The following is a 23,356-nucleotide window of genomic DNA, read 5'->3' as shown; positions in this document are numbered from 1 at the left end:
GCTAACAGAGATAGCAGTATTTTGCATTAAGGGGTTACAAGTCGAAAACATGCTGGTTCTAATAACATCACTAGGTTGAATATATTTTTTCATACATCTGGAAACAGGAGAGAATGCAATAATTTTAAAAGCCCTTTTCTGCCCAGAATTTTTTTTTTCTACTTTCAGCTAGACATATAGTGAAATAGTGGAAGTGTCCAGATGCTGGATTTTTCATCATCAGTTACAAACTTCAGAAAATTTGGGTGTATCCTGAACAATGGGTTACATCATGTACTTATTCTACTCCCCTGATGGGGACGACAGCCATGAGCCAAAACAAGGAAGCTCCAGCTGAATCGAAGACTTTTGCTGAAAATATGCCAGCTGTTTGATAGACACCTGTGGAAGTAGGTAGCTAGGTCAAAAGTGCATAAAATAGTAAGAATCAAGGAACACCACAACATTGGCAGATTATTGTATTTATTTTCAGTCATGTGTCTTTTTGTCCCTAATGGAATATAGGCTGAAAAGATCTGGGTCAAGGAGGAAGATTACCTGTGACTGAATAAAAGATTCATCTCCAAATGCACATTTGGCAGTTGTGGAAGACAGCAGCATTTCAGTTAGAAGTCAATAATCATAACCATTTTGAGAGGGAGACATAGTTTTCTAAAGGGGTCATTAAAGGTGTCACGGTGCAATACCTGTAATTCGATCAGAATATGGATAGAAGGATACTCATAATAGACATTCAGCCTGGCATCTTTACAGAGACTGTTCTCAAAGCAGCAAAAGACGTAAGACATAGCACTGGTTCCTGAAGTACTGTGCACAAAATCAGTTGGAAGACTTCAACTTACAAAAATTTAAATATCAACCTAAAAAAAATTTTCATTGTTTAAAACATATTTCAAAATATAACTTACCTGCACTTTGCTCCAAATTGCTCATCAGAATCAAACTGGACCTCAACTACTCTTCCAAAGTGCATGTCTTTTGCAGGACAGGACATGAAAGGAGCAAAAGCGAAAACTGGACCAAGTCAACCCGCTAGCTATCATTTGCACACCACAAGGTTGGTAGGTGGTAACTAAAAAGGCTCCAAGGTATGTTTTTTTGAACTCAGTTTGACAGTGGGCCTCCCATTGTCCTCTGAGTACTATAAACATCCAGAGGACAATTAAAGTATAGGTGGTATCTGATAATGCAAATGTCAACAGCACATCAGTAATTGTTTTTCCAGAGAGAAACCAATGTGCATTCACCATATTGCAGTCCACTATCATGTGTTCACTATCACAAAAATGGAGAATGATTTAGAACAGAGATACCATTTCCACATCACCCAGAAACTAAGTGGAGGAACACTTTGGCCTAGTCGCTTGTGCATTCAGCTTCTGATCCTTGATGCTGCAAATTGATCACAATTAAAATGTGCCTGTAAAAGGGCAACAGTTGAATGGAATACTTGAAATGATACTTCAAAAGGGAGCAGTGCTAAAAATCATAATAATGGTTCTTGGGACCAGAAGAATTGACAGCTAAAGTGAGAATTTCCTTTTGATTTCTTTCTACTATTTGCTCGTGGCTTCCTTCTATGCAACGCCATATCCATTTTCCTTCCACTCTAAATGGTCATAATGCAGCATAGGGTCCTCTCAAGATCTTACATGTTTTTGTTGAAGATATGTTGCCATTTCTTAACTTTATTTCTATACTATTCACTGCTGTTTGTGCTGCCTTAAAAATTCAAGACAAAGTTACGCTGGAGGGGAATGTTAAATAAAAAATGTTGAACTCTGAATGAAAATCAATAGTCCCTTCTACAGTTTTGTTAACACAATCAGCTGAGATCTCTGTTTACTTGAGGAAGAGCAGCAGTACTCAATGACAGAGAGCCCTTTAATGCCCATACAAGCACACCTCATTTGGAAAAATGTCAACGGTGAAGCAACTATGGATGGGAAAAGAAACCGTTGGAATTGGTACTTTTTGTCTCACTTCTTGTAAATATAGGAGGGGTGAATAAGAATACACAGTTTCCCACATGTTCTGTGGTTTTTCCAGAGTCAGACAATAATCTAATTTCCAGATAATTAAACATCTACTGGGATCCCTACCATGCTCCAATGTAGAAATGTCAGCACTGGGTCATGCATTATACACATCATGAACAAATTATGATACAGGTCGGTCACAAAGTTAGAGCAAAATCCTGGAATTACCTTGAGTCAAAAATCCTGGAGACCCTTAACAGCACCATAGGTATACTTTACCTTTCTCCATCATAAATGCAACATTCAAAACTGTTCACCACCTTCAAGTGTAGTTTCGGATGGGAAATGAATATTGGCTTAGACAGGATCACCTGTATCACATGCATGAATTTTTAGAAAAGTCCCTACAAGGCCTCACTTCGATCTCTGATCATGATATACTACCTGGAGGTTACTTGGTCAGAGTCTACAGTATGGACAAAAACCTGCAACAGAGAAAGATTGCCTATCTGGAGCATTTTGTCTACAAAACTCCTGCTCGTGCTCTGATGGGTGTGCTTGCAAATTTACACACGTTGTTGTTCTCCTTTATACCTTTCTGGTTGAAAAACATGTGGACAACTGTCAAGTTTCCACATTACTAAATTCATTTATGTTGCAGTGAAACTATTGATGTTAACTTGCAAGCCTGTTGGCAAAGCAAAGATGTAACCCAAATAGTATCTTACATCTAATAACAATGCAATTAATTTTTAGAAGATGAGGATGCAGTATCCTAAGCATCCAACCCTCTATCACAAACATGCTGTGTCTGCAAAGTGTGCTAGCCACAGATTGCACTGAAGCAACTCAAAAGACGTCTTCCTTAACACTTCCTAAACTTCTAACTCCTATCACTTACAAAACAAAGGACAACAGGTGCATAGGGACGCAGTTTTCTCCAAGGCTCACACTCCATCTTAACTTTAACATATATCCTCAGTTCCTATATTTATCCGTCAAAATTCTGGAACATCCCACCTAGAAGCATTGTACAAGCATTATTACCACGCAGATTTCAACACATCACTAACAAGTTCGTTGAGCATTTAAAGGTGGGCAACAAAATTGCCAGTGATGCACATACCCGAAGTATGAATAGATTAGTTTACTTACAGTGTGGAAATAGGCCCTTCGACCCAACAAGTCCACACCGACCTGCTGAAGCGTAACCCACCCAGACCCATTCCCCTACATTTACCCCTTCACCTAACACTACGGGCAATTTAGCATGGCCAATTCACCTAACCTGCACATTTTTTGGATTGTGGGAGGAAACCGGAGCACCCGGAGGAAACCCACGCAGACACAGGGAGAATGTGCAAACTCCACACAGTCAGTCGCCTGAGGCGGGAACTGAACCCGGGTCTCTGGTACTGTGAGGCAACAGTGCTAACCACCGTGCGTTCATAAAAGATGCACCAGCTCGAGACCACAGGTATTACCTGTTATGGTTCATCCCAATTTATACTCCGATCAAAATGTGTTTGATTTGTTCAACATATATATTTACAGTAAGAGCAGACATTCCTGTTATTGCAAATTGTCCTACTATTCAGAAAAGCCATGGAGATTTCAAATCAACACCCGTAATGTGGATAAAATCCTGATGACTGCAGCTCATTGTCAGTTCATTGAATCTAACTGTATTCAATTCAGTGCAATAGATAGGACTCCAAAATCAGTTATTTTCATATCAGAAGAGATAGGATACTTGAACAAGGCAATATAGTAGCATCTTAATTCTCTGATATGGCTTCCTCACCTTTCACAATTAATAGCTTAACCTAAGATTTAGTTTCTCAAGCCTGCATTCTGTTTTCCTACTTACCCATGAGGAATTTACCTGTATTTCTTGGCAGCTGCCTTTACACTTGAACATTATGTTAGGAGAAGGTCTGAAATGTAATGTATGTATTGTTCATATTCATGTGAATGGGGTTAGGCCAAGTTGGTGGTGAGCGTGGAAGAAGAGATTGTATTAGTCATAAAGCTGCTATGTTGAAATATTTGCATAGTTAGACCTGAGACTTCTCTCATGTACAAAGGTAAACTGGTTATTGTTGAAAAATGTGGTGCTGGAAAAACACAGCAGGCCAGGCAGCATCCGAGGAGCAGGAGAATCGATGTTTCGGGCATAAGCCCTTCTTCAGGAATTACTGAAGAAGGGCTTATGCCCGAAACATCGATTCTCCTGCTCCTCGGATGCTGCCTGGCCTGCTGTTTTTTTCCAGCACCACATTTTTCAACTCTGGTCTCCAGCATCTGCAGTCCACACTTTCTCCTAAACTGGTTATTGTGCATGACAACTAGACAAGGAAGAAATCTTAAGTCTTTGTTTCTGTACCTAGATTCACCACATTTATACTGTACCATGGTTCAATGGAGTTCAAATATGAGTCATGTCACAGAGACAAGAGTCACACTGTACTCAAAACTTTAACTCTGGTTTTGTTCTCCACAGATGCTGCCATACCTGAGACTTTCCAGGCATTGGCTAGGCTTATAGTCCTTTAAGGTCAAGGGGTGACATAATTGAGGAGTCTGATATGACTGAAGATGCACGCGTGTTTTAGGGAAATCCTTATGTACAATTTGCACAGGAACTAATGAGGAGGAACTCTCATGCTCCCTGGGGCTCTCCATGACACATCTGTGTTAAAATTTAATCTCGGAATTTTAAACAGATTAAAACCCAGTTTAACAACTAGCTAACAACACAACTGAAGCCTCCAAAGCCAATTTAACCCCTTGGACCTAACCTGACTATAAACCCGCTTAAGAGCAGAAGACTATTCAACCCCTTGAGCCCAATCTGCTGATTCTGGCTTGGTATCAACTCTTCTTTCCTTATTGGTATCCACACCCCTCCAATAATCCTCAATATCCTTGACCAAAAATCTATCCAATCCAGCCTTTAATAAATTCAATGACTCAGTCTCTATTGCCTTCTGTAGAAAAAACGCCACGGTTTAACAATTTATGAGAAAAAAAATTCTCTTCATGTATAGCTTAAAAGGAAGATATTTTTTAACTATGCCTCATTTTTGTCTCCTACACAGCAGAAAAGCTCATTGTGGCCTGCGCTTGCTTCCTGTTAGCCAACTAAGCCTTTATCAATTCTAAAATGTTATCCTACACCATGTGCCCTTTTGTTTTGGAGTAACCTTTAATGTGGCACTTTAGAATCTACTTCAATATTCATTTGGGGGATGTGGGCATTGCTAGCTGGCCAGCATTTATTGCCCATTCCTGGCTGACCTTGTGAAGGTGGGGATGAGCTGCCTTGAATTGCTGCAGGCTCTCTACTGTGGATTGACGCACAATGCCCTTAGGGAGGGAAGTCCAGGATTCTGACTCAGCGACAATGATGTATTTCCAAGTCAGAATAGGGAGTGGCTTGGAGGGGAACTTGAAGGTGATGGTGTTTCCATATACCTGCTGCCTTGTCCTTGTAGATGGAAGTGGTTGTGGATTTGGAAAGTGGTGTCTAAAGATCTTTGGTAAATTTCTGCAGTACATCTTGTAGATAGTACACACTGCTGCTACTGAGCATTGGTGGTGGTGGGAGCAGATTCTTGTGGATGTGGTGCCAAAGCAGTCTGCTTTGTCCAAGGTGATGTAAGTTTTTTTTGTGTCACTGAAGCTGTACTCAACCAGACAAATGGGACGTATTCCATCACACTCCTGATTTGTGCCTTGTAGATGGTGGACAGGTTTTGGGGAGTCAGGAGGCAACTTACTCACCAGTATTCCTAGCCTCTGACCTACTCCTGTCGCCAGTCTTTAGGTGCTGAGTCCAGTTAAGGTTCTGGTTAATGATCACCCTTAGGATGTTGATAGTGGGGGATGCAGTTATAGTAACACCACGGAATATGTTGGTTAGACTGTTCCTTATTGATGGTCATAGCCTGGCATTTGTGGGGCACAAATATTACTTGCCACTTATTTGCCCAAGTGTGGATCTTGTCTGGATCCTGCTGCATTTGAACATGGACTGCTTCAGTATCTGAGGAGTTGTGAATGGTGCTGAACATTGTACAATCATCCCCACTTCTCACCTTATGGAGAAGGAAAGATCATTGATGAAGCAGCTGGAGATGTTTGGACCTAGGACACTACCCTGAGGAACTCCTGCAGCTGAGATGACTGACCTTCAACAACAATAACCACTTTCCTATATGTCAGATAGGTCCCCAACTACTGTGAGTTTGCTATCTAATACTCATTGATGCCATTCTTGGTCAAATGCAGCCCTCCTGTTAGGGGCCGTTACTCTCACCTCCCCTCTGGAATCCAGCTCTTTTCTCCATGTTTGAACCAAGGCAGCGACGAAATTAAGAGCTGAGGGGTCCTAGCGGAATCCAAACTGGGCATCACTGAGCAGGCACTGCTTGATCACACTGATGATACTTTCCATCACTTTACTGATGATCACGAGTAGACCAATAGGGTGGTTAATGGCCGGGCAGGATTTCACCTGCATTTTAAATACAGGACATACCTGGGCAATTTTCCACATTGTCAGGTAGATGCCAGTTTTGTGAATGTACTGGAAGAGCTGGGCTAGGGGTGCAACAAATTCTGGAGCACAAGCCTTCAGTTCAATTAGATGAATGTTGTCAGGGGTGCAGTATCCTGTATCTCCAGCCATTTCGTGATATCATGTGGAGTGAAATGCTGTAATGCTGGGGACCACTGCAGGAAGCTGAGATGGTTTATTCACTCAGCACTTGCTGAAGATTGCTATGAAAGCTTTAGCCTTATCTTTTGCACTGAGGTACTGGGCTCTACTATCATTGAGGATGAGGATATCTGTGGAGCTTTCTCCTCTAATGAGTTATTTAATCTTCCACCAGCATTCATGACTGAATGTGGCAAGACTGCAGAACTTAGATCTGCATATATCTTTTTGAAGTCAGAGTACTCCATTAACTGCCCCATTATTCACTTTGCTTATGAAGGAAAGTAGTCAAATAAATCCCTGAAGAGCTTTTTCCCCAAAACATCTATTCCCCTGCTCCTTAGATGCTGCCTGACCTGCTGTGCTTTTCTAGCATCACACTTGATCCAAAATAAATTGCACACCAATTCCCTGCCACCTCACCAATTCACTAACATTCAAACTGGATCTACTAGAATAAGACAGCAATGCTTTAAAACAAAAGGACGTACCCCATCTTCCCCTGTCTATTCAACCCTGACTGCACTCTCCCACAGATAGACAATGCACTATGTCTGTGAAAGTTGGGCCCAAAAGATCCTAATTAAAACATGCAGCAGACCAAGTTGAGGGGATTTACATGCACAGCTGCATTTAGACAATCAGCTAGATAAATTGGCCACTGCTTAGAAGAGTCAAGCTGAGATCTACAATTCAAGGACCTTATCTTGTGGATAAAGGTCAACTATTTCCTTTGATGGGGTGAAATCAAAGAATAAGGAGAGTTGTTTTAAAATTAAGAGTCAAGTCAGTCATGGATGATGCCAGGTAGAATCCCCTCACAGTAAGGGATGTGGAAATTTGAAACTCTCCCTAAATAGCCAGAGAGGTTGAATGTAAATTGAAAATTTCAGAATTGAGATGTTAAGATTTTTGTTAGGCAACAGCATCAACACATTAAGTTTATGATGCAAAGAAATGGCAAACAATGCTTATGATAGCACCTTGCTAATGTTCCAAAGCTCCCAAATAAAGATGAATAGCATGAAGGGATGAGCTTGAGTACTGTTGGATATTTTCATCTTGCACTCATCATGACAATTCGCAAGAATACAATCTTAAGGGGAGAACTAACACATACTGTATGGGAAGAGAATGTGGATTAGTTGCTAAGTGGTCCTAGATTGGTAGAGCTGTAGTCATGGAGAATGCAACAGTTAATAATGACTGATATATAACAGCCAAAGCACTTTCGGTCTATCACACGAATGAGTCACACGATATATGAATTTAAATGTCAATGCCAGGTATGTAAATTGTATATTCCAAGAATTAGTAGACTATCAAAAAATGTGTCCCATTGGCTGTTTGCAATAGCTAATGACTGTACTTAGCCAGCCCACTTGCAAAAATCAAATTACAATGTTCAACATTAAATGTGATGCTATATTTAGATAATATTTGCTGGATATTCTAGAATATGTAAAGTTTTATACTGATAATCAATTGAGGAGTGTCAGTCTAGTTTGCAATGTGGCAAATTTGCATGTTCTGGAAGCAACATATACTAATACACGGGACCCTGCTCTTTGCAGACTGGAAGAACATGCACATGCACTTTCAATTCAATGAAACAGATGACCACTATCTGCTGGTTCAGTTCTCCACCAATGCCTTGATTAGAGTTCATCTGCCTTGTGCAAAGTTAAAACAATGCCTGGTCATTAAGTGCCATCATGAACTGGTATATTCTCTATGGCAATGCCACTAACAGAGTCTAACTGCCAACTGATTAGCATTGTCTTCTCATGTGGCATAAATGCTGATTTTCCACTTTAAACTAGTATTCACACAAACTGTCTAGGGAATAAAATAAAACTTCAAAATGGAATAAAGTTAAAAGTAACTGTTTATTAGACAGTTATTACCTGCACTTCACTACTGACAGAATTATAATGCTATTGCAAAGTCCATTATCCAACCAACAAGAAAGCAAACTGTTGAAAACAAACATTTGACTTTGTTTGGCTGCACTAATCGCATCCCACCTATGGGAACAATACCTTTTTCCAGTTTGTGTTTTGGCTTACTCCTTTTTCCTGGATATGGCAATGCACCCAGTCTTCATTTTGTGAAAACATTTTACCAAACAAAAATTATAGTTCTGGAATTTTGACAGCAATCCCTGGTCTACTTACTTTGTGTTCCAACTATCCTTCATGTTCTTAGCACAAAATATTTCCATTGCTTTATTATTAATGCCAGCCTTTCCATACAAACAGATCAAATTCAGGTGCACCACATCTATTGGCGCATACCCATGATCCTCAAAAAAAAAATCAGCAAACCGTATTCACTTTGTCCTTCCTTTCATGACCAGTTTTGGTTGAGATTTCAGTGTACTATTTCCATCCTGATGCTACACAGTCTTATCTTTAATGAGTTTCTTAGGTAGGCAAGTGCAAGTATCTGTGCATTCCTGGGTCATATTGTTCCTTTTCTGAAAAGAAAATTGACACTTGCTTTCTGTTTCATCCCCAAGCATCTTTCAGGAAGTCATTTCTGGAAGATCTGTGCCAGAGATCCTATGAGTATTCTTGTGTGAATTTTATTGTTCAGACAGATTGATCATTCTAAATTTCCACAGTTATGGGACTAGCGTCACAACTCACCTCAACAACACCCTCTGACTCTCTTTTGGATTTGTTATGCCCTGCTTAGTAAAAATTAAAGCAAAATACTTTGGGAGCCTGTATAACATTTGTTGTAATGCCCGATTCTGTGTTTAGGGGTCCTACTCCAGTACCTGTTTATCCTTTTCTTTCTGGACTTCTTTAAAAAAGTCTCACTCCTGTTGCTATATTAAATTCAAAATTTGTTTGTCATCGACTTATCATGTTTGAATCAGTTTCAGTTTGGTGCAATCTTCCTTCCTGGCCTTTCATGCTTTCTTTCCTCCTTTGTATGTTGCTTGCCAGAGTTGTTCAGTCAGAAGCACATTTAAACTTGGTGCCTTTACTCTGCAGGGTACACATTGGTTCAGTGCCACCTTGAAGGAACTTCACAGTCCCTCCAATGTCCAAGTCATATTCAAACCTGCCAGCGCACACCAATGAGGCAGCCAAAGGACAAAGTTGGTTCTCTTAAAATGTAGTAACCTAGCATGAGTTTTTATAATTACTTTAAACCTTACATTGTAAAATATATAAAATTTTTTCCTTAATTCCAGATATTGAAGTTTCGCTATTATCAGAGACAGTTATTTTCTAGCAAGTTGAAATTTCCAACTTGATGACTCCTACATTCCCCTATTTTGTCCCATAGTTTCAGGGCTTTCATCTTATTTGAAGTAATGAGGTTGGGGTGATGTTCTACAGTTCAAATCAGCAACAGTTTATTATTTTGGTTGGAATAAATGTAGTGTCTGGTCTTTCCTTTTTAATGCCCTTTCTCTGTTGTGCCTCTATATTAACCAGCAATGGTTCCAATGATGTACTAATGAATTAGGCAGTATGTTAGGAATATTACTGCACAGAATTTCCAATAATCGTTCCTTAAGGTCCAATTTTACTATTCCAACCTTTCAAAAAGGACAAAAACCATCATTGGCTGGCAAAGCTCCCAAATTACTTAAGAAACTTGAAATCCAAATTTTGATGATACACATTGGAAGCAAACTACTTATATGCACATCCTGTGTAATATGCAGCACATAATTTTTCAATTATCTTTTATATTTTATTCATCAATTTATCTTTGTACAAAGGATCAAAAAAGTTAAATATAAATGGTTATATTAATCAAGTCAATTGACCAGCAATTATCATAAATATGATTTTGAAATTAAGGAACTAAGTCAGCGTAATCCACACAAATTACTGGAAACAACTGCAGCAAATAATCAGAGAAAAGGGAAAGAGGGCAGACCACAAATGGAGATGGCAGAATAAGCTAAAGATACTGATGAAGTGATCAACCTTCCTGGGACAGGATGAGATGACATGCTGTACAGTTCTAGGACTCTATAACTGAACATATAGGAAACCAGATTAAACAGCATATGGGATTAGATTGGGTTGGGATATCTGGTCGGCATGGACTAGTTGGACCAAAGGGTCTGTTTGCGTACTGTACATCTCTATGACCCCATAAGTGGATTAGAATGCAGCTGCTGGAATTCTTATCCCAACCCTCTGCCTGCTCTTTTAAAAAGCTACTTAAAATCCACCTCCTTGATTAAATATTGGTTGCCTGCACTATTGTCTCCTCCTCTGGCTCAGTGTCCATATATGTTTGATTATACGTCGAAGTGTCGTGAGTCATTTTACTATGTTAAAGACTATGCACAAATGTAAGTAGTTGCTGTACAGCAAACTCCAGAGATTTTTCATTTACCAAATCTGAGAATATTCTGTTGATGTCTGCATAAATGACTGTTAAGAGGTGTTCACTTAAATTATTACTAAATTATTATGTAAGAATGTCAAGATTTTAGTTAGAAACTTAGACATAATTCAAGGTTGAGAGTGTGTTGCTGGAAAAGCACAGGTCAGGCAGCATCCAGGGAGCGGAGAAATGGATGTTTTGGCCGGCAGTCCTTCATCAGGAATCCAAGGTTGGGTCAAATTCAAGGTTGATTACAATACTCACACTACATTCAGATGACACAGCTGGACATGTATTTGCATGCTTGGAAATCTAAATCTTACCTTTAGATAAGAAAACAAATGGCTATCCTGTTTCTGATTATTACTAAACACCTGATTGACTCCTCAGAACTAGCTTGGAACCTAGTACCTTAAACAGAGAATGAGCCAGGTACAAACCCATGTCACCTCATTACATGAACTTGATCATTTCTTCTGCTTGCATAATTCTTACATAGAAATACACTGGTTGATTAACAATTTCTTGCTCCATTACAGCTCGATCTACATTTAAAGATGTCATTGTTACTGTTAGTCTGAACCTGGATTTCCCACTTCTATTCAAGGTTGGGGTCAAATTCTGTACCTTTCCCCTACATGGTCACTAGATGTTGGGACCACTAGCCTTGATGTTACAGATTTAGGCAATAAACAAAGTTGACACTATAACACATCAAGCATGTACCCTACTTAGGCAGACTAATCGCTGTTTATAGCCAGAGAGTTTACACTTGCACGGCAGTGATCTAGTTACAAATATAAGGCAGAAAGAGACAGACGGATATCTGAATAAACTAGAACAAAGCTGAGGCTTTTGATGGGTAGAGGACAGGAGAATGTACAGGAAGGGAATAAATCTCGAATGGACAGCTTTGTTATATTGTGATTTTAAATAGAACTTTTCTCTCAAGCTGCTCCATCCAAATCAGGAGTTCATTATTTAGCAAAATAGGAGTTTGGAGCTCGATGCCTTGACAAATCTATGGGTTATTAGTCTGGGCACAAGCTTCTAATTCCCAAAAAATAAGAGACACACCAGGGCTCAACAGCGCTTCACCCCTCTGAAAAATAAGTTCAAAGATCACAGGTTCGGTGGTTATTCGTTCAAACAGAATCCTCCTCTGTGGTACCTGGGTACAAGGATAGGAATTTGAAATGCTTTCTTCAGAAGCACAACAATTCTTAAGTGGCTAACTTGACAAATAGTGAATAATTGTGTCAATCAATCACACAGAGAGGGAAGACGAACAGAAAGACATGGTGAAATTATAAAATGCAGGACTGAAAACGTGCATTTTATAGACAGGAATTGACGATTGCAGCAACATATCAGTTTGCAACACTTCAAAATACTGAAAGAGCTGCTTTAACCTGCAATGGGTACTGCTGATTAGGAATAACGAAGCAGGCAAAGCATCCACTGAAGAGTAGGAAATGATGAGGGCTTTTTTTTTTAGGTTCATTTCAAGTTTTATACGTACATCAGCATCTGACATAGGCGGTGCCTCCTCCATATCTATTTCATGTTTGTCGGCTGCCAGCAAGACTGAACCTTTGCTTTCATGCTGCAATCTTTCACTTTGATCGTGTGCCTGTGGAAACAAAACATCAACTGTGTCATACCTCACTCAACACTCAGCTCAATACCAAGCTGAACGTGGTTTGGGATATTTATTCATCATGGCAAATACTTACACTAAAGATATTTAATTTAACTGAAACTAATTTGGAACCACTGTTTTGAATTAAACTGCCCAGTTTAAAAAAGAAATGCTAATTCAGATTTCTAATGCTAAGTGATGTAGTCAGTGCACAGTTGTGTCAAAATGAGCAGGCATGTGCCTTGTCAACAAAAACACGATAAATGGAGTGTTAAAATTTTAAGATTCTCTCCAGCCTCTTGTGGGTCCTACTTCACTTTATTAGCCAATGACTTCAGTTGTTGCTGGACCCAAAGTTGAGTTATGACACTTGGTTTCAATTCAGGGTTCTCCTTGGGCTTTTCTTCAATTTCTTTCTCTTTTATGCTAGTTTTGTGCAAAACCTCCATTACATCATTAACTTGCCTCATTATTTTGATCATGATCCTTTTTCCCAATAGTTCATCAAAACTAGAATAAAATTCTGTGTGTATATTGAAAACCTCATCTGTGGCAACATTAGCTACAAAACCTTCCCGCCCATTATTAAAATATCCAATTTTAAGTTCCTGCCCACATTCACAATGCTGACTGATTACACAAACTAGGCACACATGATTACACTTCATCAGTGGAGGAGCGTTGGTACTTTGGTTTTACTGCTCCAGCTCCTCAACCTGTTCTGCAGAGAAGTTCCAGTGATCCATCCAGCTATGTATTTATTTCCCAAATGCAGTAATTTTGTATTTCCACAATAAAGGACATAACATCTTAATATGCCAAGTGTTACATTCCATGTGACTTTAAAATAGGAAATGAATTACATCTGTATTCAAGTTGTCCTACACTATATATCAGCTTCACTTAAGTGTCACAAATGCAAGGTCAACTACATCAAATTCCATCCAATCCAATCATTCAGTAACATATTGTTATGCTGAATTTATTGTCACTGCTTAAGTATAACAAATACAGTTGAAATTGGTATTGTGTGCTCGACAGTTTCAATACTTTATTGACTATCAAACTCCAGCCTAGCTATTCAACTGTAAAAGAAGTTGCCCATCACACACTTCTTTCAAAAAATCCTTTCTCCTTATCATTTTTGAATTTTTACTTTTATCCCACATTTATTTTTTTTTAAATCAGAACTGTATTTTTTATTGTCCATCTTACTTCCATTAGAAAAAGAATTTTTTTTATTTTAGTCTAGTTTTGTTATGATATACCATAGAAATGGTAAATGTGAGAAAATTTCCCATTCCATTTCTTTGTTAAATGTGTTTCTGGATATGTTTCCTAAATAAGATAGGTTTTCTTTGTCACCCCATCTTTTTATTGCGTTTTACTGCAGGGGAAGGTTTTCCTCTTTATCTACTGGATCCTTGTCTTATTATAGAAACCTCAACTGGAACAACCCTCAACCTTCCAAACTCAAGGGTGCACATCAAACATTTATGCTACCTGATCTCAACTTTGTGCAAAAATGATGCTGGTGACAAACAGCAAAATAAGGCAGTATCGTAAGAGATGAACAGAGCGACTTGCCAACTAGAATGGATAAACCAAAGCATGGCTGCACTGGAATTCTTTAAATGAAATTATACTAAAAATAAATTCACAAATGCAGCAAGATATACAACCACATACTTTTAATTGTACTTACCCTAGCATTATGATCACCCTTTAACCATTCCGAATAAATCAAGAATATCCTTGGATAGGAAATTTAACCTAAACGTTAGCTTACATACGATACTTACAGATCTGCTCTCTCTCTCTTCCCAAACTGCGAGTTCCTTCGATTCTATTTCTTCAGGACTCATACGTACCAGGTGAAATGGAACAATCTCTTCTCGTACAACACGTCGGAAGAGACCCTACAAAACAAATTCACTCCACTTTATTAAACAGAATGAGAGAAAAGCAAACAAGTTAAAAATAAATGGCAATGGTCGATGATTTGGTATGTAAACATACAGTTTCGAAGAAAAACAGCAACAGCACATGTCATAGAGTCATAGAGATGTACAGCATGGAACCAGACCCTTTGGTCCCACCCGTCCAAGCCGACATAGCAAAAATATACTGCCTAATATCAAATGATGCCGATAAAGGTTTGAACATTGAAATGTAGAAGCATAAAGAGATACCTGGTTCCTGGGGTTCTTCAAATTAAACATAATACTGCGGTATCTGCTCTTGTACTTGCTGTGAGTATCTTGAAATAGGGTGAAGAGCTCCTTCTCAATGTTCACTGCTATTTTTCCAATTGCATCTTCGGTTACATCAAGGTCATCACAGTCATTCACCCTGTCATGGAAGCACAAACACACATGACCATTGTCCTAATAACAAAAGTATATATCCCTCTCTAAGGAAAGAGAAGAACTATACACATACAAGATGTTTGGAAATTACTGCTAAGTCTCAACATACTGGACAGAATAAAAAGATGAAGAACTACATGTGATAATTCAGTAAACTAGAAGCAACTCCTGAAAAGTGATAAACTGCATCCTCTTGTCAACTACCCAAGTCTTCATTAGTTCAGATGATAAATAGCTGAATTTAGCTTGTGTTTTATCTGATCAATGCTGTTCGGTAATTTTTAAAATGTTGAATTAACAAATCTCTTGATCAGATGGACCAATAGGCTGAGAAGTGGCAGATGGAGTTTAATTTAGATAAATGTGAGGTGCTACATTTTGGAAAAGCAAATCTTAGCAGGACTTATACACTTAATGTCCTAGGGAGTGTTGCTGAACAAAGAGACCGTGCAGTGCAGGTTCATAGCTCCTTGAAAGTGGAGTCACAAGTAGATAGGATAGCAAAAGCAACGTTTGGTATGCTTTCCTTTATTGGTCAGAGTATTGAGTACAGGAGTTGGGAGGTCATGTTGCGGCTGTACAGGACATTTGTTAGGTCACTGTTGGAATATTGCGTGCAATTCCGGTCTCCTTCCTTTCGGAAAGAAGTCATGAAACTTGAAAGGGTTCAGAAAAGATTTACAAGGATGTTGCCAGGATTGGAGGATTTGAGCTATAGGGAGAGGTTAAATAGGCTGGGGCTGTTTTCCCTGGAGCGTCGGAGGCTGAGGGGTGACCTTGTAGAGGTTTACAAAATTATGAGGGGCATGGATAGGATAAGTAGACAAAGTCTTTTCCCTGGGGTGTGACAGTCCAGAACTAGAGGGCATAGGTTTAGGGTGAGAGGGGAAAGATATAAAAAGAGGCCTAAGAAGCAACGTTTTCACACAGAGGATGGTACGTGTATGGAATGAACTGCCATAGGAAGTGGAGGTGGCTACACAATTGCAACATTTAAAAGGCATCTGGGTATACGAATAGGAAGGGTTTGGAGAGATACGGGCCTGGTGCTGGCAGGTGGGAATAGATTGGGTTGGAATATCCGGTCAGCATGGACAAGTTGCACCAAAGTGTCTGTTTCCATGCTGTATATCTCTATGACTCTAATTGTTCCTCTTAACTGCTCTATTACCTCTTTTTGAAGTATGACTGTTTGGCACTCATTGTACTTCAGCATCTTATTGAATTGATTTTATTTCTTGCACATTCTTGATATGTGAACTCAACGTTGTCTCTACTAAATGCACTTCTGAGAACAGCACATCAGTTCTAATGAAGAGTCAGTGGAATCGAAATACTTAACAACTGCTCATTTACTTCTTCCCTCTTCAGTATTCAAGAGCCCAAACACACCTTCCAGGTGAAGCAGCACTTCATTCAATCTAGTATAATACATTCGCTGCTCACAATGTGGTCTTGATATGGGGAAACAAAGCGTAGACTGGGTGACTGCTTCACAGAACATCCACGTTCTGTCCACAAAAAGATGCTAAGCTTCCTGATGCCTGCATTTCAACAACACCATCTTGTTCCCTGCCCAACATCTGTCACAGTCTAGATTAGAGTGGTGCTAGAAAAGCGCGGGTCAGGCAGCATCTGAGAAGCAGGAAAATCGATGTTTCGGGCAAAAGCCCTTCATCAGGAATAAAGGCAGGGTGGCTGCAGAGTGGAGAGATAAATGAGAGGGGGCTGAGGGTGGGGAGAAAGTAGCATAGAGTACAATAGGTGAATGGGGTTGGGGATGGAGGTGACAGGTCAGAGAGGAGGGTAGGAAGGAAGATTGGCAGGTAGGATGGTGCTGAGCTGGAAGGTTGGAACTGGGGTGAGGTGGGGGAAGGGGAAATGAGAAAACTGGTGAAATCCACATTGATGCCCTGGGGTTGAAGTGATCCAAGGCGGAAGAAGAGGCGATCTTCCTCCAGGCGTCGGGTGGTGAGGGAGGAGCAGTGGAGGCGGCCCAGGACCTCCATGTCCTCAACAGAGTGGGAGGGGGGAGTTAAAATGTTGGGCCACAGGGCGGTGTAGTTGATTGGTGCGGGTGTCCCGGAGATGTTCCCTAAAGCGCTCTGCTAGGTGGTGTCCAGTCTCCTCAATGTAGAGGAGACCGCATCGGAAGCGACGGATACAATAAATGATATTAGTGGATGTTCAGGTAAAACTTGGATGGATGTGGAAGGCGCCTTTGGGACCTTGGATAGAGGTGAGGGAGGTGGTGTGGGCGCAGGTTTTGCAATTCCTGTGGTGGCAGGGGAAGGTGCAAGGAAGAGAGGGTGAGTTTTTGGGGGGGGGGGGGCGTGGACCTGACCAGGTAGTCACAGAGGGAACAGTATTGCGGAAAGCGGAAAGGGGTGGGGAGGGAAATATATCCTGGTGATGGTGGTCTGTTTGGAGGTGGCGGAAATGTCTTCGGATGATGTGGTTTATGCGAAGGTTGGTAGGGTGGAATGTGAGCATCAGGGGCGCTGTCCTTGTTACGGTTGGAGGGGTGGGGTCTGAGGGCGGAGGTGCGGGATGTGGACGAGATGTGTTGGACGGCATCTTTAACCACGTGGGAAGGGAAATTACGGTCTCTAAAGAAAGAGGCCATCTGGTGTATTCTGTGGTGGAACTGGTCCTCCTGGGAGCAGATATGGCAGAGGCGGAGAAATTGGAAATGTGGGATGGCATTTTTGCAGGAGGTAGGGTGGGAAGAGGTGTAATCCAGGTAGCTGTGGGAGTGTGCGGTTTTGTAAAAAATGTCAGTGTCAAGTCAGTTGTCATTAATGGAGATGGAGAGGTCCAGGAAAGGGAGGGAGGTGTCAGAGATGGTCCAGGTGAATTTAAGGTCATTGTAGAATGTGTTGACGAAGTTGAGGAATTGCTCAACCTCCTCGCGGGAGCACGAGGTGGTGCCAATGTAGTCAATGTAGCGGAGGAAGAGGTGGGGAGTGGTGCCAGTGTAACTACAGAAGATGGACTGTTCTACGTAGCTGACAAAGAGAGGGGCATAGCTGGGGTCTGGAGGAAGTGAGAGGATTCGAAGAAGAAATTGTTAAGGGTGAGGACCAGTTCAGTCAAACGAATGAGTGTGTCGGTGGAAGGGTACTGTTGGGGATGTCAGGAGAGGAAGAAACAGAGGGCTTGGAGGCCCTGGTCATGGCAGATAGAGGTGTAGAGGGATTGGATATCCATGGTGAAGATGAGGCGCTGGGGGCCGGGGAAACTAGTCTTGGAGGAGGTGGAGGGCGTGGGTGGTGTCTGTCATAGGCTTGCTGCAGTGCTCGCTGGAAGAAAGGCACCTCATTTTCTTCTTGGGGATACTATCACCTTCTGGACTCAATATCACGTTCAACAATTTTAGAGCTTGAGCACCTTCCCACTTTCCCCACCCCCACATACCAGGCCTTGTTTTGACATGGTCCCCATTAACAGCTATTCATTTTCCCATTAGAAAAGCAACATTTTATACAGCTTGGGAAGCAGGTGCTGATTGGTTGGGCTGTGATCACATGGAGATGCAGTAGGAGCTGCTAACTGCCTTAATTAACTGACTAAATTCAACCCAGTCAGATGGATCCTAATTGGTTAGGGACTGGGGTGCAGCAGGGACTGGAATCTCACAACTGTTAACATAGATGTGTATCTTAGGTCTAAATGGCAAACAAACATGAAAATTAGCACTTCCTTTATTTAGTTGCCTAAGTAAGCAAAACTGCAGAGACAAAAGCACTGTTTTTATAATTTGACCACCCAACACTAAATTACATGTTAGACAAAAATACTGCACAGATTGTAGATTCACAATTTCTTGCATAACCATTTCTTTTGCCAGAAACAAATAGTCAAAAACTCACATTGGTCAGTTACAGGTTTCTTGCCTTTTAAATTTCCCCATCATTTTTTGAACCTTTATATACAAGATGTAAAATTATTTTAGAGCAAGTGATCAACATGTTATTTGGCACTCTCATTTTGTTGTGAAAAAGATGAACCTATCAAAATTGCATCTTCCAAATGTATCTTTTATATATTGAAAAGCAGAACAATTTTTAGATGGCTGTTGGCTTCATTAATATAATCACACGTCTACATTCAACACATTTCATCTGGTTTTTCCTATGCACAAAAAAAGTTTACATCAACTGTGCCTCACCTTTTACAGAGGATCTCCTTAAGTGACCGACGAATGTTATGTCGAATCTGAGGGTTAGACAGTTGGCTGGTGTTTTTTGTAGCCGGAGCTGAAGGTTGAACTGGTAGTTTATCAGCTGATTTTCTAGCTGGAGGTTGCTCAGATGAATGCACAGTGTGTTTGGCTGCAGAAGAAGAATGCTTGGATGGTATTCGGTATTCTGACCCAGTGCTGCTTTGTTTGGTTGAAGTCTGTTGTTTAGTTGAAATTGAATGTTTTGATGAGGTTTGATGTTTAGATGCAGTTTGTTGTTTAGATGAAGTTTGTAGAGTAGATCGTTTAGGTACAACACGCTGTTCCACTGAACCAGCAGGTTGCTTTGTTGCTGTAGCTGATAGCTTTGAGGAAGCAGATTGCAAAGTTGCAGGAGGTTGTTCACTGAGAGATTCAGAATCAGTCTGCTTGGAGTCAGCTGCCTTGCCCTTTGGAGTCACTGAAAATAAACATTTCCAGTGAAAATAATGCAGTAGATGCTATTAAATTACTGACATCACTGTCTGGATGCAAAACTTTAGGAAATGCTGTGATAAAAACATGCTTCAATTCCACTAGTGGAGAAAAGATTTGTGAACACATACATTATTGATTAGAATACTAAAGTCTGGGAATCAAAAGCTGCAGATGTACTGATTCAGTTGGGAAAATGATTTATAAATTATGAACTAAGGCATGCACTGTACAAATACAAATTTGATCTGTTCAGTCTAATCTTGTAACTAATTAGAATTTACATTCAAAAGTAGTTTCATCAAGTTACCACAGAACCTGAGTGGGTCCCATTGCATGTAGACCAAATCAAAGCCTCTCAAAACTGGCTTTGAATTTTACCACCTATACCTATCACTGGAGGGGGAGAAAAAAATTGTAATACATTTTCCAAGAGTGTATAAAAGAAACTCTGTCAGTTTCAGAAGTACTTCTAGTACTTTCTGCAATATAGTGCGACAGCGTGCTAATTTTTCCAACTGGAATATTCGCACATTGTAATTTCTAAAAGTTCGTAACACATTGCAACAGCACAAGAAGAGATATATTTAGACGATCTAATCTATCTGTATCAGTGTACAATAAAGTAATGCTCAAAGCAACAAAAATCTCAAATCATTGTAAATTTCAGTTCAGGAACAATTGACTAAAATTTGCAATTATTAACTAATTATCAAAATACCAGTCTTCAAAACTGCTCAAACTTAATACATGGAAGAATATAAGACTAATCACTTAAAACTAATAAGTCCTGCTGTACAAATTTTCAAATTACAATCTGATTTGTTTACCAGATTGTTCACCAAAATCCTCAATTCCTACATAAACAAAATTAAACAAAGCACTTGGTCGATAAACCTTTTACTTGTAAAGGAGGTGCTTAATTTGCTTTTTTATTAAGATCAGCTCAACTGCATTTCATTTTTACTTTAATTAAAAACTCAAGGTTTGGTGCAAATACGATTTCACCCAATGCTGTGTTCATCCATCCTTCATCGTCTCCACCACCCGCTTCAAGCCATGTATTACGTACTGAACTAACTGTTCATTAATATTCTTTCTAGTTTTAAACTCAGGGATTTGTTGCACTGTAAAGTGTAGTGACAACTCATGCTTTTTCTAACCAGTCAGGCTGAATCCCACCGTAGCATCTCTAGGAATAAAAAGGCTTAAATTTTAAAGACATCCACACACAAGCTGACATTTCAGTTCATCACCATGGATGTACTACATCGAGAGAGGCATTGTCTTTTAACTGAGGCGCTGACTACACTTTCAGTTGGATGTAAGAGACACTTATGACACTATCTAGACAAAGTTGCAGGACCTGTGTAAAATTTGCTTTTGCTCTAGCCTGTTGAAATATATTGCCTATATTTAAAAACTAATTCAGCAGCTGCAAAGCATCCAGTGACACCGAGAGGGTGTGAAAAACATATCAACACAAGCTTGAGCAATGACTGTGAAGTCATTACGTTTCTGAAATCAACTTGCACTGCTCAGTACTCAATGAACTAAGAATGTCAAACCTGAGTGTAGCTGTTGAGTACTGTAATGTCAATTGTAGCTGAAGCGAATCCCACAACTACAACAGCTAAGTACAGTTGATTCCAATATTTACATTTTTACCTCCTGTAAATAAACATGCAATAAAGTTTTAAACAATTCTGGAGAGCAAGAACACCAGTATCCCCTCTTCTTATAGTCAACACAGCTGCCTGAAGATTTTAAATTAATATTAATAGATTTCAAAGGTCTTTAACTGTCCTCATAAGTGAATCTAATACAACTTCAATGCGTGTCAAAAGACGACCTTTTGGGCAAGTTGAAATGAAATTCAACTACATTTTACTGGAAAATTGGTCAAACTGAGGACTGGAATTAATAATACTAACTGAACCTTCAGACTATTCAAAATTTCTCTATAATGGTTCGATCTATTTACAAACAAAACGCTTTATATAATAGAAATTACTCTAACAGATGGAACTTATTACACATGCAGGGTTCTTGAGAATTGTTGTCAGGGTAGGGATTGAAATACCAATAATTGGCATAAAGAAATGAAGACAGACTTATTTAGTGCCATTTCTCTATGAATGATTGCTTTCGGTCAATAACATTAGCTCCATATTTTGGGGTTTTCAAACTGTCATGCAACTATAATCCTCAACTGAAGTGTCCACAAGAGTCAGGAGTTTTTATAAGTCCCATATCAAGGCACAGATACAATGTAGGTGAAAACAATAGGACATCAGAGTGAAAGCATTGTTTTCTAGCAGGGTGGAACGTTTATTTAAGATGTTGTACCTACGTCCTGCCTGCCCATTCATGTGGATGCATGCAGACCATCAGCCGATCAAGAGCCGAAGACAGATTTCCTGATTGCCAACACCCACCTCTCAACAAAATGTGGATTACTTTATTTAGTATTGTTAGTGATCCTTAAAATACACATCTGCTACATGATCAAGTGTCCTGCATAATACATTTGTTTTTTAATTTTTTTGCATTTGATTCTTGGACCTTTATTAAATAATCTAGAGTGGGCTAAGAATTACACCAATCAATTAGGTTTGCAGCATAGTTCATGTGTGCGCTGAAACTTAAATTTTTTTTTCCCATATACTGTATTGTTCTTTGTAGGTAAAAAGCATATGTCCACACCATTGAATGTTCTCTAGCATTAAAGGGATATGGAGATTTCCAGTCCCTCCTGCACCCCAGTCCCTAACCAATTAGGATCCATCTGACTGGGTTGAATTTAGTCAGTTAATTAAGGCAGTTAGCAGTTCCTACTGCATCTCCATGCGTTAACTGCCCAACCAATCAGCACCTGCTTCCCAAGCTGTATAAAATGTTGCTTTTCTAATGTTGATTTTCTTGGGTTTCAGTTCTAATAAGTTGCAGATGAAAAAGCCACAATATCAAGTCTCATTTTAGCAACCTTTTAGAATATCTCAAGCATCTAAATTATTTTTCTTTTCTCTTTGCATAAAGACTGATGCAGTAATGAAGATGCCACCATGTTTCAAATTGCAAGCTAAGATTGCCTGTTCCGACTGCTCAGGTAGATCTTAAGATTTCACTACCCATTTTGAAGAGGTGCAGAATTCACCCAATGCCCTGGATACACTGTTGTTCTTTCACCCATTATCAACCAAAAAAACACGTAGCTGATGGTTTATCCCATTGCTGTTCTTGGGTTTTGCTGCTTCAGAATTGCACTTAACTAAACATCAACTCAAAAGTATACTAAACTTGAGTGAAATATCCAATTTAAATGAAATTATTGTGTAGAGTGAAAGAGCCAAAATTTCTACATTAAGGAAACAAATTCAGAATAAATCCTATTCTAATTTGGATGAAAGGTCATTGACCTGAAACGTTAACGGTCTCTCTCCAAGTGAAACTAGACCAGCTGTGTGTTTCCAACAATTTATATTTGTCAATTTGTTTGCAATGGTTTCCCTGAAGAGCAAACCTTGGCCTCCATCCAATCAGCCAATTTTGCATCAATCATTAAATGCTGCAATATAAACCACTCCCCCAAACTAAAAAGGAAATATACACTAAGATATG

At 39.7% G+C, this 23,356-nt stretch overlaps 1 protein-coding gene across 3 annotated transcripts in view; it reads right to left on the bottom strand.

Annotated features, from left to right (window-relative positions):
* Window positions 1-23,356, bottom strand: part of LOC140462824 (death-inducer obliterator 1-like) — a 176,588-nt gene that overhangs the window by 35,864 nt on the left and 117,368 nt on the right. For all 3 annotated transcript variants that reach the window (XM_072556167.1, XM_072556168.1, XM_072556165.1), the window contains 4 exons: window positions 19,250-19,721; window positions 14,902-15,061; window positions 14,512-14,628; window positions 12,590-12,700 (listed from right to left, as the gene is read on the bottom strand). In XM_072556167.1, coding sequence (XP_072412268.1) covers window positions 12,590-12,700; window positions 14,512-14,628; window positions 14,902-15,061; window positions 19,250-19,721 — 860 coding nt within the window. The remainder of the gene's footprint in view (window positions 1-12,589; window positions 12,701-14,511; window positions 14,629-14,901; window positions 15,062-19,249; window positions 19,722-23,356) is intronic.

This window comes from Chiloscyllium punctatum, chromosome 37 (assembly GCF_047496795.1).
Source record: "Chiloscyllium punctatum isolate Juve2018m chromosome 37, sChiPun1.3, whole genome shotgun sequence".
Classification (NCBI taxonomy): domain Eukaryota; kingdom Metazoa; phylum Chordata; class Chondrichthyes; order Orectolobiformes; family Hemiscylliidae; genus Chiloscyllium; species Chiloscyllium punctatum.
This window is presented reverse-complemented; position numbering and strand designations above follow the sequence as displayed.